The sequence below is a fragment of the Typopeltis vanoorti genome, chromosome 14 (genome assembly GCF_054136105.1).
Source record: "Typopeltis vanoorti isolate ZY-2024b chromosome 14, IOZ_Tvanoo_1.0, whole genome shotgun sequence".
In the NCBI taxonomy this organism is placed as follows: domain Eukaryota; kingdom Metazoa; phylum Arthropoda; class Arachnida; order Uropygi; family Thelyphonidae; genus Typopeltis; species Typopeltis vanoorti.
Window position 1 is genome coordinate 109,014,213 of NC_143562.1, and position 18,765 is coordinate 109,032,977.

General features: G+C 35.0%; 1 protein-coding gene across 1 annotated transcript in view; it reads left to right on the forward strand.

Annotated features, from left to right (window-relative positions):
• LOC150099828 (U3 small nucleolar RNA-associated protein 15 homolog) overlaps nucleotides 1-18,765 on the forward strand; it is a 191,377-nt gene that overhangs the window by 93,480 nt on the left and 79,132 nt on the right. Inside the window, exons 7-8 of the mRNA XM_090404114.1 lie at nucleotides 7,479-7,611; nucleotides 15,202-15,286. Coding sequence (XP_090260240.1) covers nucleotides 7,479-7,611; nucleotides 15,202-15,286 — 218 coding nt within the window. The remainder of the gene's footprint in view (nucleotides 1-7,478; nucleotides 7,612-15,201; nucleotides 15,287-18,765) is intronic.

An 18,765-nucleotide genomic window follows, 5' to 3' on the forward strand; every position in this document is an offset into this window, starting at 1 on the left:
TACTTACCTCATTTTGAAAGTTTATTTTCCACTTGGTTAGAGTATAATAAATTTAGTTTAATCCTTTATCCAAGTGTGAGCAAACAAAGTTTGCGCCTGAAAGTATCTTCAGGACTGGGTTAAGGTGGTACACACCAAGGCAACTCGTTGCAAAGGTGGAGCAAGCTACCAACACTCCTATCCTAGTATCTCCTATAATGCAAAACACATCTCCTTGCGGATATGTCTATTGTTATGCATTAAGGGAAGGGCCACTACCCAGACCGGTTTCGACCTTTATTGAGGTCTCTTCAGTGGGAGCCAGGCCCAAGTCGAGATATCAGGCAGAAGCATTTGCAGGTCATCTCCACCTATAGGAATTGCCAATTGGTGTGCCACCCTTTTTTAATAAATTACTCTGGATTTAGAGAAAGATGTTGAAAGTTTATTTTCCACTTGGTTAGAGTATAATAAATTTAGTTTAATCCTTTATCCAAGTGTGAGCAAACAAAGTTTGCGCCTGAAAGTATCTTCAGGACTGGGTTAAGGTGGTACACACCAAGGCAACTCGTTGCAAAGCTCCCACTGAAGAGACCTCAATAAAGGTCGAAACCGGTCTGGGTAGTGGCCCTTCCCTTAATGCATAACAATAGACATATCCGCAAGGAGATGTGTTTTGCATTATAGGAGATACTAGGATAGGAGTGTTGGTAGCTTGCTCCACCTTTGCAACGAGTTGCCTTGGTGTGTACCACCTTAACCCAGTCCTGAAGATACTTTCAGGCGCAAACTTTGTTTGCTCACACTTGGATAAAGGATTAAACTAAATTTATTATACTTACCTCATTTATGTAATTCCTAGAATGCCATTTAATTATTTATATGTATTAAAAAGTTAATGTTTAGAATACTAGGAATTAATTTACTACTTTTAATTCTATAGAAAATATGAAGCCGGTATAAATATACCTTTCTTTAGAGAGATAAAGTGAATTATTTAATATAGAGTTTGTACATATTTATAGGTTTATAGTAATTGGTTTTATTTTTTTATATAATTCAGCTTCATTCATTAGAATAAACATGTTGATCCTTGAAGTCATTGTACCATCACAGATACGAATCTGAAGCATTCTACCCAGCTAAATTAAAATTATATATAATATATTGTTATTTTACTTCACAACTGATTTTAATGTATAGGTGGGGAATATCATACTTGGAGCAATCAGACTCTCTTTCAAAATATAACATCCTAAACTTCAGCTCCCTGTCTATCAACACTTACAGACTCTCATATGACATTCACTTCTTGGAATAAAATTTCTCCATTACCATGCATTTTGTTCCATCTTCTCTGCTCAAAGTTCATGACTTTACACTTGGCAATAAATATTACACTGAAATCTTCATTCATCTTCCCAAGGTACAAGCAGTGGTTTAATCTATATAGAAGAGAACCCTATCCTGGCTATCATTTAAATATCTATTTCTTCCTACATAATTTCAACAGTAGTTTGTTATGTGGTAGTATTTTATAAATATCTTTGCAAAATTGAGAAAATATTGCTGTATCTTCCCTAGCCATTACAGGTACATTATGTAACGAGGTTATCAATGCAAGACCTCCTCCTTAAAATAAAAATAAATAAATAAATAAAAAACATGCTGCCCTCTAGAAAAGTCTGTTCTCAAGCTTGTATTCTATTTGGAACCAGCTTCTTTAACACCCTCAACACCACATCTGATATAGAAACTGGCTCATAGTCATCACTGATTTGGATATCCTATGTGCACTGCACATGGGAAACTTTCCTCTCCTTCCACTCTTCTGGGAATGTTCTTGTTGTCCCTTTTGTTGAATAACCAGTTCAAGGGCACTTTTAACTTCCATTGCACTTTCTCTTATATATGGTGATATCCTATATAGATTCGTAGCATTATTAACATTAAGGTTACTTAAAATTTCACTTACTTTTATTTATAATGAAGAGCCAAAGGCTTCAATTCGGCGACATGAACTTATTTAAGTTAAGGGATATTATATCCCATATTGTTTCTTAGCCGAATAAGAAACTCAAAGAGTTTCATGCCGATTATAGAAACTATATAAAGTTCGGCGATTCCAAGCGTAAGCAAATATCTGGATAGTGCAGCAACTGACCCCTGAAGGTAATGCAAGCTGAGGCAACTCGTAAAAGGTGGAGCAAGATCCGATCACTATTCTTGATATTTACCCATAATGTAAACTTAACTCCTAGGAGCTGTATTATTGTTCAACATTATGAGAGAAGGTCACTACCCAGACCGTTTTCGACCTTATTTGGGGTCTCATCAGTGAGTAGGTAGACCATGTTAATACCAAGTTTGTGGCGAACAGAACTTACGTCCCTTTAATGAGAATTGCTAAGAGGTATCCTATTAAAGTATTAATTATAATGAAGAGCCAAAGGCTTCAATTCGGCAACATGAACTTATTTAAGTTAAGGGATATTATATCCCATATTGTTTCTTAGCCGATTAAGAAACTCAGAGTTTCGTGCCGAATATAGAAACTATATAACCGGTCTGGGTAGTGACCTTCTCTCATAATGTTGAACAATAATACAGCTCCTAGCAGTTAAGTTCACATTATGGGTAAATATCAAGAATAGTGATCAGAGCTTGCTCCACCTTTTACATGAGTTGCCTCAGCTTTCACTACCTTCAAGGGTCAGTTGCTGCACTATCTAGGTATTTGCTTACACTTGGAATCACCGAACTTTATATAGTTTCTATATTCGGCATGAAACTCTTTGAGTTTCTTATTCGGCTAAGAAACAATATGGGATATAATATCCCTTAACTTAAATAAGTTCATGTCGCCGAATTGAAGCCTTTGGCTCTTCATTATAATTAATACTTTAATAGGACACCTCTTGGCAATTCTCATTAAAGGGACGTAAGTTCTGTTCGCTACAAACTTGGTATTAACGTGGTCTACCTACTCACTGATGAGACCTCAAAAAAGGTCGAAACCGGTCTGGGTAGTGACCTTTTCTCATAATGTTGAACAATAATACAGCTCCTTGGAGTTAAGTTCACATTATGGGTAAATATCAAGAATAGTGATTCCAGCTTGCTCCACCTTTTACATGAGTTGCCTCAGCTTACGCTACCTTCAAGGGTCAGTTGCTGCACTATCCAGGTATTTGCTTATGCTTGGAATCACTGAACTTTATATAGTTTCTATGTTCGGCATGAAACTCTTTGAGTTTCTTATTCGGCTAAGAAACAATATGGGATATAATATCCCTTAACTTAAATCATTTACTTTTGTTATTATTGTTGTTGAAAATGCTTTTTTCAAATCCCCGACTTAAAATGTGGTGAAAAAAATATTCACTGAATAAATATATTATTATTCACTGTGCTGTACTGGTATTGTAGTCCAGGAAAGAATAATGATTTTTATTTTTTGAAGTTTTATGTTAAATTGCTTTAAATTTAAACTTGGATGGCCATAATCTCTTGTAGATTATGACAAATACTTGATATTTTTATATGTTGTCTTCATAATTTTAGATGGAACATTCAGCTCAGAATGCTTTGTCCAAAAATATTTTGTTCTTTGAAGGGACATTTAAAGATGGACTTAGTCTTTTTTACAGTAGCATTGCACGTGGGAATGCACAAATAACAAAATCTTCATTTACTTCTCTGGTCATTTTAGCAACACAAGATATCCAGATACTGCTTTCATGCAAGTTATTTTTGTTGCACAGGATAAATTAATTAATTAACAGAGACCAGATGGAATGGAGAAGATCACTTCAAAAGACAGGATGGTAAGCTAGTTATTTACTCAGGTGGTGACTCAAAACATCATGGGGTAGCTGTGATACTGAAGACAACTCAGGCAAGAAGCCTTCTTGGTTATAACCCCATTAATGATAGGATACTCTCCATTAGACTTAAGGCTCAGCCTACCAATGTATCAATTGTGGTAGTTTATGCACCCCACATGGATAGGCCTGAAGAAGAGAGTGAAGAATTCTATGAAAACTTGCAAACTGTTTTGAACTGCCTACCAAGGAGAGACATACTGTACATCTTAGAAGACTTAAATGCAAAAGTGGGAAAGAGTATGAGAGTCGGGCCGGAGTGTGGCATGTTTGGTCTGGGTGAACGTAACACCCATGGTGAAAGACTGTTGGAATTTGCCCGTGCTAACAGATTAGTTATTACCAATACCTGCTTCCAGAAACATCCACGATGGACCTATACTTGGACATCTAACATTGATAGGTCAAGGCACCAGATTGATTACATTCTTGCTCTCCAGCGGTGGAAGACAAGCATCTCTGATGTGCATACGTGTCTTGGAGCAGATTGTGGTACAGACCATCAGCTGGTAAGAGGCAAAGTAAGACTCCGAAGACTTCCAGGTCAGGAATATTCCATTAGATTGGATGTTAAAGTAATTCCTAGTGGATTCACAGAAGAAACATCAACTCGGCTGGATGATTTTTTGGAGACCAATGAGGAAATCTCACCAGAAATGCTTTAGGAAGGAGTCAAGATGATAATACAGGATACAGTGAAGACGTATCTCGACCCAATAAGAAAACCAAGAGATCCATGGATATCAGATTCAACATGGGAACTAATCAAAAGAAGGTGGTTGAAAAAACAAAGAGACACAGGGACAGAAGAATACAAGAGATTACATAGAGAAATCAGAAGAGCCATCAAGCAGGATAAGGAAAAGTTCTATACTAATAAATGTGAAGAAATAGAGTTCCAGATGAGAAGACATAATTATAAAAGGATGTTTTATTTAGTTCGTGACTTAAAGCACAAGTTGAAGCCTAAATTGAATGCCATCAAAGATAGGAATGGATCATTACTAACAGAAGAGTTGGAAACCAAAAACAGATGGAAAGAATACTGTGAGGAACTGTACAGCAGAGTGGATAAAGAAAATGTGGAGTCCTCCCACCAAGAAAATTTTGATTTGGAACCTCCTCCACTTAGGCATGAAGTTAAAAGAGCAGTTAAGCAGCTCAACAGCAATAAGGCCCCAGGTGCAGATGAAATCTCAGCAGAGTTAATTAAGACCACAGGGGATGGAGGAATAAGAGTGTTTCATAGATTGATTACAAGGATATGGGAGACAGGATCATGGCCTAGAGACTGGAAGAAGTCAGTTTTCATACCACTACACAATTAAGGTGATCAGGAGGCATGCAAGAATTATAGAACTATTAGTTTGATATCTCATGCAAGCAAAATGTTATTAAAGATCATGCTAAATAGGATTGAGGCCAAAGTTGAGGCAGAGATGCCCGAGGAACAAACAGGTTTTAGGAAAGGTAGGGGCACCAGAGATCAGATCCTTTGTCTTAGACAGATCATAGAAAAATATAAAGAATTCAGACTCCCTCTGGTAATGTGTTTCTTAGACTACTCTAAAGCTTTTGACTGTGTTTAGCATGTGAAACTGTGGGAAGTAATGAAAAGAATGGGTTTTCCTCAACACACTATCAGGTTGATAGCCAACTTTTATAAGGAGCAAGAAGCCACAGTAAGAACAGGTGTTGGATTGACCGACTGGCTTCAAGTTGTAAAAGGAGTTAGACAAGGATGTTTAGTATATATGCAGAGGACATCATGCGTGAAGCATTGGATGAGCTCAGGACAGGAATTACGATAGGAGGTAGATTGATCAGTAATCTGAGGTATGCTGATGATACAGTAATCCTTTGTAATGACATGGAAGAACTAGGACTAATTCTTGACAAAGTTAACAAGATCAGTAATAACAGAGGACTTCAACTCAATTCTAGCAAGACAAAGATCATGGTTCTCAAAGGAAAAACAAACAGAGAAGCTCTTGAGAAACAAATGTATCTTAATGGAGAAAGAATTGAGGAAGTCAGCAAGTCTGAGTACCTGGGATCCATTAGTAATGTGAAGAATTGCTGTTCAGAAGATGTCAGAAAGAGGTTAGGAATGGCTAAAACAACAGTTTTAGCCATTTAAAATCTGTTTAAAATCTGGAAGGATGGATCTATCTCCATGGGAACAAAGTTGAAGATTTTGGATGCAGCTGTTTTTCCAACAGCGACTTATGGATGCGAAACTTGGAACCTAAAGAAGTCAGATAAGAAACGGATATCTGCTTTTGAGATGTGGTGTTACAGAAAGCTGTTGAGGATATCGTACACTGAAAGGCATACAAATGAATGGGTGTTAGAAAAGATTAGTAGAACTTTAAGGCTCCTTAAGGATATTGACAGAAGAAAATTAAAATATTTTGGACACATAGAAAGGATGAAAGGAGGACTTCTCAGAACAGTAATAGAAGGTAAAGTTCCTGGAAAAAGAGGCAGGGGTAGACCATCAATGAGATGGATGGATGGTGTGTGTGGAGTGACTGATCTTCAGAGAGTTGAGGCTGCCAGAAGGGCAAACAACAGGACTACATGGCGAGGCCTAGTGTGGAACATCATCGAGCATCGGAGTGACCATACGGCATCTGTAGATGCCCAGTGAACACAGACAGACAGGATAAATTAATAAATTCAACAGTATGATTGTTGAAGAGAAACAGCTACAAAGGCTTCAACTTAATATTGAAAGTTCTTAAAAGAAAGTAAATAACTGTCATTAGTTCATAGCTAAGTAGATACACTTGAATATTATTTAACCCGTCGTTGGTGAGGTGGGAAAATGTAACAAAAGTGGTAAGGTGGGGTCCCACAGACCCACTCAAATAATGTAATGTATTATAGAAATCCATATCTTTTTAATCAATATTAGATTACGTATTGTTTAAGTGTACTGTAGTTTTATAGAATAAAAACGCAGATCCACAAAATTAACTCATGGTTACTGACTAATTCTAAATCAATTTCACTATCGTCATCTATGCTAAATGGCTTCTCGTCTGTCAAAGCGTCATCTATAAGTTAACATAACCTCTGTTCTTCCTGCTCATAACTCATCTGGTAAAAAAAAAAAGATATTATTCTCAAAATACCCTCTAAATATTTACGAAAACGTATTTGCTTATAGTTGTTATGTAAAAATATAGAAGACACAGCAGTAACAATAATATTTTAGTAAAATATACATGAAAACAACTTACGTTTCAGAAGTAAATATAGTCACACTTTTGGTAAGGTGGGGTCTGGTGGACCTCAGCACACTTTATACCACTGCATGCTAAACTTGCTTGCGTGCAACAGCCTGGCATCGAGTAGCGGGTTACAGGAGGGGAAGCCATACTGAGGCATGACTCACTGCCACTCGTTAAAAAGTTATGGTCAATTTAAAATCTTCGGGTTCTGTGACACCCCACCTTACTAATGCCGGGTTAATTAGTTGTAAAATAATAATGACTGTTATAATTGTTTAACATGGTTATTTAGGAAGACAGTATGAAGTTTATTGGTACAGGGCTTGTTTCCATGTTATTTTTGAATCCAGAGCCAAGTTTTATATTTTCTGTATAGGTGGTACCAATGTCAAAGTGTGGGATACTGTTGCTGGCCGTCTCCTGTCCCAAATGTCCCATCATCACAAAACTGTTACATGTCTCCACTTTGCCAGTGATGGACAAAGATTAATGTCTGGATCTCTTGATAGGTAACGTATTCATTTATATGCACAAAATTAGTTTTCTTTCAGCATTTTTTTTTAATGAGCTTTGTTATTTTAAGTTTTGAAATAAATAATAATAATAATCCATGGTATTTACTTATAGACCTTTAAAGCCCACAACCAGCCCAGATTGGCTTTTTAACTATAATTTTACGATAAGGTCAGAGTCAGTCTTGTGTGGAAATATGTGCCTCCTCCTGGCTTGTTGCGAAGTTTAAAGATCGTTTGACTCACCTTCAGTTGAAAAGCCACAGTAATAGTTCTTTGCCTAGATAGGATTCTAACCAAAGGGTTTTTTCAAAAGTGATTGAGCTATGGACCCTCTGAATGTTCTCTTCACTGTCCTTAATTCCTGGAATATGTGTTTTGTGGCTATATATTTAATTTTATTTGATATCATATATTTTCAGGAAGTAAAAATAACTGCTAAATGAATTTTGGATGATGACCAAGTTCAAGTTTGATTGAAACTGAGAGTTTCTGCAATTTTGATTTGATATTACTGATATTTCTTTTTTAATATCAACTCCATTCAGAAGAAGCCACAACCTATAGTATCACAGTGGCTGTGCAGAGTAGTGGGGGGGGGGGTCCAATCTGTAAATAGCACTGACATGATTTAATAGCTATAGGTTGTATTCCTTTGGAAATAGTGAAGGAGATAGGCTGTTCTAAAGGATAAATGAAAAGAGAAAACAGATTTGGAGTTGGACTGTATATGGATGTATGCCTCACTGTTACTCAAGTTTTATTGTTTAAAAAAAAAAAAAAAATTGAGGTGTTGTGGGTGAATTTCAGTGCATTAACTGCAGATACCTGTAGAAGAGGCAGAAAGATTATATCTCACTAAAAGAAGGGTCAATTAGTGGGATGGATTACTCTCTCCTCTGGGTAGAGTCAATAATTTTTACAGGGTTTTTTGGATGTCCCATTCCAAATGTGGAAACAGTGAGCAACTAAGTTTAACTTGCTTTTGGATAGCAGTGGGAGGGGAGGGGGTGGATTTCTTTTCTGATATGCATAATCAAGCACTAGGGTCATGTCATGGCTAACATGTCTATGCACTCCCATCCTGTAACAACTGATAACCATACAAAGATTAGTCTGAAAAATAATGCTGCAACTGAAAAGAAGTCAACATATATACAAAAAGGTAAGCCAATTAATATCTTTGGTCAAGTTATCTGAATTCACGATGCACCTAATTTTTGTGTCACTCATACTCACGAGAGACAGAAGGGCCTCATTAGCAAATAAATGCCATGTGTGGACATATTAATTATTTAATACCATCTTTACCTTCAAGTTGCACACAGATATGCCAAATTAATAATCTTTCCTTAAATAAATCACATTTAGTTATCTCTTTGGGTATTGGGGGGGAATTGTGTGGTAATGGGGCTACTCCATTGCCAAAATAGTTTGCTTTTTAATTTAAAATGAAGTGATGTAATTTTGTATTGTGATGAAAGGAGTTAATTTGATTATCCTATCCTTTAGATGGAAGAAATTGCGCTTGTGTTTCCCTATCTCCGTTAATCATGTCAGCCATTTTTATTTGGTGGATCCAAAGAATTTTTACAATTTTAAAGGGTTTTAAAATTTATCACAAGTTATTTCCATATTATTGTAGTACTGTTGCTGATTTTTATTGCCAGATTCAATGTTGAGCAGTTTGAAGGTTTTGATTTCTTATATGCATTTGCATGACTTTAAAAAGCTGTATTCAGCTTTAATTTTTTGCAAAATTAGAGGTAGTTTTTTTATTAAAGAAACTCATCAATTTGAGTCACATATTTCACTATGAGAGCCTCTGCAGATCAGCAGTATTGATGATGCAAAGAACCTCTATGAGGCTTTTCAAGTCTAGATGGCTTAGCCAGTCTCTAGTGGAAGTAGCAGGGTTTCACCTTACCAGAAAATTGGGTGTTTCAAATCAGCCAGAACACACACACAATATACAGCAGGCAATGCAGATAAGATAATCATCCTATCATAAGCAGTAATCAGGTTTCTAAGAAGCCAAATTGCATGGCCCCGATATTGTTATTCATTCAACTTAAAATATTAGATTCCTCTTTACTTGTTTTGATATGTTTGTAACCCATCTTTGCATTGATGAGTCTTGATGTTAAGGCCACATTTCTGGTAGAAAGCTTTCTAATTCAGCTTCTATTCACATTTCATATTTTTTTCATTTTCTACCTCTGGTTTAAAATTGTATCATGACTGTATTCCTCCTGCATATTTTAATGTCTTAATTAATTTTCTAAATTTTTTTTTTTTTTTTTTATTAGCTAATTCAGAAACTCTCCCTCAAAGACTAATCATGACATTTTTTTTTTTTTTCATACCACCTAAGACTAAATAAGTAAGCAGGTTGAGGATGACTTTATGCCAAGCAATAGCTATCAGCTAACTAAAGATGGTGAGTAACATAACAGCTCAAGAACGCTCTCTATCAAAAAAGGTTTGATAGAGGGTTTCTCAGCAGATTGCTATTTATGGTCTATCATTTGTAATTGGATTACCAGTTGTCCTCAGCATAGAAAGGATAATTTTCTTTCTCTTCGGAGTTCACTTAATGCAGATATTTCTCAGGAGTTTGTAATATCACTACCTCTTTTTCATATACGTGACTATTCATTGACATCGAACTGTTTCATAGTTTTCCAGTGATGCTACTGTCTAAGAAGCACATAGTTTAGTGTATATCAATGAAGACTTTTAATTGGAGAGTCCTAGGTTTGAATCTTGTCTTGGATGCAAAGTACATTTATTAAGGATTTTCAGGTGAAGGGGAATTAGCTAATCTTATACAGATGTGGCAAGATTTTTCTTCCTGGAAACTCGGAAGTAAAACAGACAACTGGGTAAAAGAAAACCATCATCAAATTCCTGATATGTACCCTAATGGGGGTATACAGGATAATTATGATAGTACTACATGAAAAAATGTACACCATTACTAACCTACAATCAACAATTTTCCACCAAATTAATCTGTTATCTGTCAAGATTCCAGTATTATCAGATCTTATGCTTCTGTCTTTTAAGATGCTTTTTACTGTATCAACCTATCTACACCTTGGTTCTTCCTCTATATCTTTTCCGTTGTTGGCAAAAACCACTTGTTTGTTTTGCTAATCTTTCCTCTCCCATTCGATTTAAGCGACCATATCACCTGAGATTAGCTCGACTAACATATTCCTGAATGCTAACAATGGCAAGTTCTTACTTAATATCCTCATTTTTAATGTGATACTATAGTTCGCCCACCATTTCTAGATCCCTTCTTGGCTTGGTGCCAAGAATAGTCGATTCATGCTGAAGGGGAGAAAGAAATTAAGGATGGACGAATTGGTCGCTAACATGCGAAATCACGTGCTTTCTTGTCTGTTGCTGTACTAGTACTAGCTTGATTTTTGTTGTTCTCTTTTGCATTATTTTTTTATTATTAATTTGTATGATGGATTCAGTACAGTCAACAAGTTCTATTGTTACACGTTTCAGTAGCTCTTGCAAAAGAATATTGAATAATGTGCTGACATTCTGCGAAAAAGAATCATCAGAAGGCCGTCTTCTTGTTCCCCTTTCTCAAGTCATAAAACGTGCAAGTGCAATTGCGGGCGTATCGGGGTTGACTGTTAAAAGAATTCGTAGGGAATCAAAAGGTGAAGGTAAGCCAAAATTTAAATCTCCAAAAAAAAAAAAAAAAAAAAAAAAAGCGCCAGAGAAAGAAAATCATCGAAACCCTAGCTGTGAATGATTTTGATGTAGACGTTATAAGAGCTATTCACGAATTTTACGTGGTCCAGAAAAGAGTGCCAACTGTTCTGAAATTGATTCCTGTGCTTAAAAAAAAATTAATTTTCCTGGGAAAAGATAAACTTTAAGAAAAATACTTCATGAAATCGGATTTTCTTTTAAAAAGTCCCAGAATAAAAGGAAACTTATCATGGAGCGAAGTGACACTGTTTTATGTAGAACGCAGTATTTGCACGTATTAACACTACGTGCATTTTTTCCAACTGTTATACAAGCAAAATAGTTACACTTTAAAAACAGCAATGTTCGTAAAAGAAAAACTAAATTTTCCGACCTGTAATAAACAAACTCAGTTTGTTTATTATTACATCCCAGAAGACAGACTGATTACCCTATTATCGGAATGGATTCTCCTTTTTCTGACATGCGCAGAAGTGTCGATGGACCTCAAATCAGTGGGCAAACTATACCATTCATGCCATCTCTTTTAATTCTTTTACAGCACTTTTTCCTCCATTTCTAAGCATTTTTAATAGCCTGCAGAATATTTTACCACCTTCCTGATATTTAATTTATATGTTTTTACTAATGTTTTCCCATGACACTTGTTTAGCTAGTTTCACCCATTGCTTCACTTTATTACATTTTTCTCTGTATTTGCTAAGAGCACTAGCTGACTTAGTTGCCAGGAACTTTCCATATGCTTTCGGCTTTTTTTTTTTTTTTACTTCCTCTTTAACTTCCTGGACCATCATGGAGTTCTGATTTTTCTATCCTTACAGATAGCCTCACCACATGTCTCTCTGGCTTAATCAATCAATGTTTTCCTCAGGATTTTCCATTGAATCTCCAAGGTTTGGTACTTGTTTTTAAAATCTTTCATTTTTTCTTCAGTGATGTTTGTGTATTTCAGTCTACAGTTCACCTCTGAAAGATGCTCAACCTTGATTCATTTTTAAAACTTTCTTACACACTTTTCTTTTCAGTATTAAATTTAATTTTATCCTGCTCAAAACTAAATAGTGATCACTTCCTATTTCAAATCCTCTATATATTCTTGTCTTGAACCAGTGGGAAAACATCACTATCAACTATAACATAATCAATGAGACATTTCTTATTTTTTGCATCTTCTCTCCTTGTGAATTTGTGCACATTTTTATGTCGGAATCATGTGTTAGTTAATAACTAATCCATGTCCTGAACAGAAATCCAGCAGGCATTTACCATTATTACTAGCTTTGCACTTTTCTCCATATTTTTCTAAAACATTTCTATATGTCTGGTAATCATTTCCTACTCTGCTGTTTAGATTTTCAACGAGGACCGACTTTTCCTTTTTCATTGAGCCAGCTGCTTTCTCTAATTCCTCAAAAAATTCCTCCATTTCTTCCTTGAGTGTCCAGTGGGGAACAATTGTCGAGTTCCCCATTCTGATATATGCCCACATTACTCTACTTGATGTTGCCTGACATTCAAGAAGATTATCCTTGTAGTTAGTGTTGAATACTATGCTTATCCCCTCTTTTCCCCTGGTTGTTATTGCCTGAATGTAACATTTTGTATTTGTTGCATGGGAAGATCTCACCTGGTTTTGTCTTCTTTGTTTCAGCCATGCTTGTTATGTCGATCTGGTACTTATCCAATACTTCTGCTAGTTCCATTTCTTTTCCATTGATGCTTTTTGTGTTGATAGTACCAATCTTGAACTCTGTCAATGTTGAGTCGGGGCATGTTCTGGTATTTGTTCCAGTGGCTGACTTTTTGCTGTTTGCCCTGGTTCCCTGATGAAAACAATGGGGAGCCTTGTTTAACCAGGCAGTGCCCAAACTGACATGAAATTCTGTCATGCATCATCATTTTACATTGTGGTTTAAGCTAATAAGAATACAATTTGGTTGGGTAAATCCCAAATTGCCAGTCAATCCTTGTTTGTTCAGTATCCCTGTAGATACCTAACAGAGTGCACCACGAGAAGGTGAGGATTGGACATTAGGTCAGAAGCCCCAGTCTCCTGACTGGGGCTTCTGACCTAATGTCAAAATTATATAACGGAGATCTCCTCCCAGTTATATAATTTTGACCCTTAAGCACCTTTCTAAAACTAGTGATGATATTCATCCCCCGTCTACAGACATTTACAAACATCTATGTCTGTAGTTAGATTTTAAATTTAATAACCTATTCATTATTAGGACCTTGCTTATTAGAAGCTTTGAAGAACATAACATTTTTTGGTCCCAGAACATAGTTTCTTTATTTTATTTTGGCTTTACCTAATATGCTCGAGTTTCCAATTTTTCACAAATAAGAATACCATTTAAAACACTGATTTATGCATTTGTTTTACAATAAATATGTTTCTGAGATTTATATATTGCTTTTATATAATGCTTATATATAATTATGTATATAATTTTCAGTTATGTATTTCATGAGCAGGATGACTATTTAATATTTATGAGTGGGATGGAAAGTTCTGATAAACACCTAGAACATAAATGATATTAAGCAACTGATATACCCACAAGAAAGAACATATCTTACAACTCTCTAACCCCCATGTTTCATCAATTTGTAATAATTTGTTCTTTTTCTTTTAGGATATATAAGAAGACATAAAATTAATTTTTGATTTGGTTTTTATCAGAACTTTCCATCCCGATCATCAATATTAAATAGTCATCCTGCCCATGAAATACATAACTGAAAATTATATACATAATTATATATAAGTATTATATAAAAGCAATATATAAATCTCAGAAACATATTTATTGTAAAACAAATGCATAAATCAGTGTTTTAAATGGTATTCTTATTTGTGAAAAATTGGAAACTTTCTGGCTCCTCTTTATAAATGCTATAGTATCTAAAAGGATTTAAATTAAGATGAAAAAAGATGAGAATTGGAATTGATGATCCTAGGTTGGCAGTGATATGCATAATACAAAATTAGAATAGTGTTTCTTTTATTCAAGGTTACTTAAGGTTTACATAAGATAAGGTTAATGATTTAAGACCAGTGCCCTAAACATCTGCATAAATATTGAAAGAACATTGTCATTATGATTTCTATCTGAGACAGTGCTATATTTTCATGTAGTGCTGTACAAGGGTTCATAATGGGCATAGATGGTGTTGTGTGTTGATGGAGTGGTGTTCCCTTCCACAGTGAGTCCTTGGATTCCCTGGAGGTGTCACTTAATAATCATAAACAAACATAGAAATATAAAACTTATAAAACTGAAAATCTGTATGTTAAGTTTGCTGATTACCATGTTCGATTGTCATGGGTTGTTGCCCAAATGTGCAGATGTACTGTGCTTTATATTATGCAACATTAAGTGCTTTTTAATGATATTTGTGTGATATAAGTTCATTTATATTTATTTTGTTGCAAGCTATAATTCACTTGTATTTCTAGTTCATATATGCAAACATCACATTGATCCATTCATTTGTATTTTAGTTCATCTGATTCTAAATTTTTGATATTTAATAAATATTTGTGAAAAACAAAAACTAGTTTTTCCAGCTTTATGAAGTATGGGAGTATTGATATGTCTACCAAGATTCCCATGGTGAGAACTCCTAAATCAGTAAATTTTGTATATTGAGCTCTCATCCACAGAATCGAAAGTGATTTCTAGAAGTCTAGAAAACACTTTCTAGACTTCTAGAAAACAAATTTTTCTTACTTGTTTAATGCATTAATTGTAACTGGAATGCCTTGAATCATCTTTTACTATTTCAGGAAATGGTTATCTTGCTTATTTGTTACTTATATGTTCAAAACTTTTTCAGACATATAAAGATCTATGATGTTAAGTCATATGATGTAGTGCACACAATAGACTGTCCCGCATCAATCCTTAGTTTATCGGTTTCAGTAAGTATAAAGTGGACATAATTAATTTTTAAAATGAAAGTTTTTTTTATACAAAGCATATAAAATGTTCAATTTCACACTAACTGGGATGGGACTGCACATACTTAATTTCTTATCCAACATGCATATCTCTACAGGTTACAAAATATAAACCTGATATAAATTATCTGTCATCAGTGATGCAGCAGCAGAAGTCTCATTGATGCTAAATAAATAAAAGGTCCACTATTTTTCTTTCTCTAGTTTTGATTTGATGTTTTCTGCTAAAAAATGCAGAAAAGATCAACTTCTGTTTAATATATTATGCAGGTAAAATAACATTTTATTTTATCTGTAATTTTTATATATTTATCATCATCATCATCAAATTCCTGCCATGTACCCTCAATGGTGTACAGGATATGATAGTACTACATGAAAAAAAATGTATTTGTATTTATGTATGTATTTATTTATTCTTAATCCATAAGGGATTAAGAATTAATAAAAGATTATCTTTAATTTTATTTTATTTTATTGTGCACTGTAATATATTGGAAAAACTTGAAAAAAACTTACATCTAATTGATCTTTATAAAAAAACAAGAACAGAAATTTCAGAATTATTGTTTACTGTTTTGCTGATGTTAAATATTGTGTCTTTAAATTGTGTGGCTGTATATAGCAGCTAGAATTAAAGGAAAATAAAACAAATCCATGCTATCAATAGGGTAGAAGGACTTTTAAGTAAGAATTCCATCAGTAATTTTTTACATTCCAATCTTGCATGACTTACAATAATCACTCTTACAATATTCTTTGATTTTACCACTCTAGTGTGATTTTTGATTATTTGAAAAGATTCTCCCAATACTTAAAAGGCACCAAATAATAATACGTTTTGCAAAATTTCGGTTGGCACATGAGAAAAAAATCGCCAAATCTTTTGTCTAAAAGATTTGGCAATTTTGGCAAACATGCTTAAAAAGGTTGCCCGCCCCTGGTCTAGATGATGGAGAGGATCTTTCCATGAGTGTGTAAGGTAGCTAATTTTTGTTATAGCTTCAAGGCAGTGTTATACCTTCTTAAAACTCATGAGATTTTGAGCTGTCCTGGCTGTAAGAGATGCCAATTATTTTATTTTATTTTATTTTTGTGTGTGTGTTCTGGATTTTGGGAATGGGTAGAGTTCTATTGATTCTGTGAAGGGAAAAGCCATTGGCTAAAAAAAAAGTGTCACAAGTGTGATTGATTTCTATAGATGGTCTAGGGTCTGAGCAAATGGTTCTAGCTCAATTAGCTATGGTTTTGATAACACACCATATTTCTGGGAGGGGTGGTGATATGACAAGTGATGTACCTTCCAGTATGGGTAGATTTTCTGTAGACAGAACTGTTGTTTTCGTTTTCAGTGGTGAAATGGAATTACAGATGTTGGCTGTTGGGGTGTGTTACTTTTCTACTTGCATTAAAATGAAGCCAAGTTCAGGTCTCCAAAAGCTCGGCATATCTACCATTGTATGAGCTTCACTCTTTTATCAGAGCAAATCAATGCCACATGTACCATGTTGGCATTGATTTGCAATGCCAACATGCAAATCAACTGCAAACAGCACTATTCATGAGCTACAGGATGAGCTGTGAAACACTCTGAATGCTGAACTTTGGACATTTCTTTCAAACATTTCAGACATTTCAATATAAAAAGAATTTAGAAAAGCAAAGGCCCACCATATACAAAAATTCAACAATTTAGCCAAGAAATACAGACCCAGCATTTGCCACCGGAACAGATTGCAATTAACCTATTGTCAGTTCAGTTTAAGAAAGAAACTATTAGCACCCTAAACCTTGGCCATAACTTCTTTTCCTTAGCTGCAAAGCAAGTGCCCAGTCTCCAGATAATGATAAAAATAGAACAGGACATCTACAGCCTCCCCTCCCATCTTGCCAATAGTTTTTATCTAGATATAGCCAACATTCTAAAACAGCAAAACCTCTGAAAAGGAATACATTTTGGAAAATTATGGAGACAACTACTGTGTTTGAGTAAAAACTTTACTTTAATATAAACCAAAATCTTGGTTTATATTAAACTAAAGCTTTACTCAAACACGGTAGTTGTCTCCATAATTTTGCAAAATGTATTCTGATCACTGTGTAAGCCTAAAAGAAAAACTCTGAAAAGGAATCTATCTCATATGGGACTTTCCTCCAAAAAAAAAAAAATGATCAGAACCCAAATATTGTCACCAAAGCGGATGAGGGTAATGCTACAGTGGTACTTGATTACTCTGAATATGATTTGAAAAATGTCAATCTTACTTGGAAATTGATTGAGGCTAATTGCTTAATTCATGTCAACCTTAAAACCAAAAAAAGCACTCTGAAAATCATTAGACAAAGTTATATCCTAGTTTCCTCGGATTTATGAACTACCAAAAATACACAAACAGAACATACCCTTGAGACCCATAATGGTTTCTACTTACTTAAAAAGTGGTCAAATACTTAGCCCATAGTCTCTCTGTCCTGACAGGTACCACTCTCCCTCCCATATTAAAAATTCTATTTGACTGCTGTTTGGATCCTGTGTGTAATGGTGAATCCAAGTCTCATCCATAGTAATAAATTGATGCACAAAATCAGTTTTATTCTTGTTAAAATGCCCCAAGCACTTCAAATCTAGCTTGTCAGATTTGGTCCTTAAAGATACTGACATCATGGTTGGTTTGAGGGTCTCTCTATTTACAAATGTACCCTTTAAAGAAAAGGTAAGGGAAAACCTACGAGGGTGGTCTGAAAAGTTCTCGGCCTAACAATGAAAAAACAAATTTATAATTTAATTATTTTTATTTTTTAACATAATCTCATTTAAGACTAATACATTTATTCCAGTGCCATTATCCTGTCTCTGTAGTGGTTCTCAGTCTTCTTCTTTCCCATAGTCCTAAATGGACCGGGTCATTCATGGCTGGTAGGTGATATTCTTTGTTAGCCTCCTCCAATCATCTCGGTCTCTTGTTCTTGATGTCAGTTGAGAAAGGGAGGAATTTGTCCATTTTTTGATGTTATCGGTCCGTTTTAATTGAGGTTGGTCCCGGAATGATTCCTTCCAGTGTTTGCTTTGGAATGCCATTAGCCCTCTCCACATGTCCGGACCATTTCATTTGTTTTCTTCTGATGACTGTCAGAATATTGTCCCTTCTTCTCCCGTCTATTGAATCAATCAGTTTTTGGACATTTCATTGGTTTTGTGAGCGGTATAGGGAATTCTCAGAAGTCTTCTGTAAGTTTTCATTTCAAAAGATATGAAAACTTACATTAAAGTCCAGGCCTCGCAACCATACAAGAAGATAGAATTCACCAATGTCAATTAGTCTTAGTCTGGTTGTGATTGCTATTCTGTTATCTCCTCACAATGGTTTTAAGACATTTCAATTAGCAATTCAGTATTTAATGTCGGTTTTTGAGCGACCGTCTTGACTCAACATGCTTTA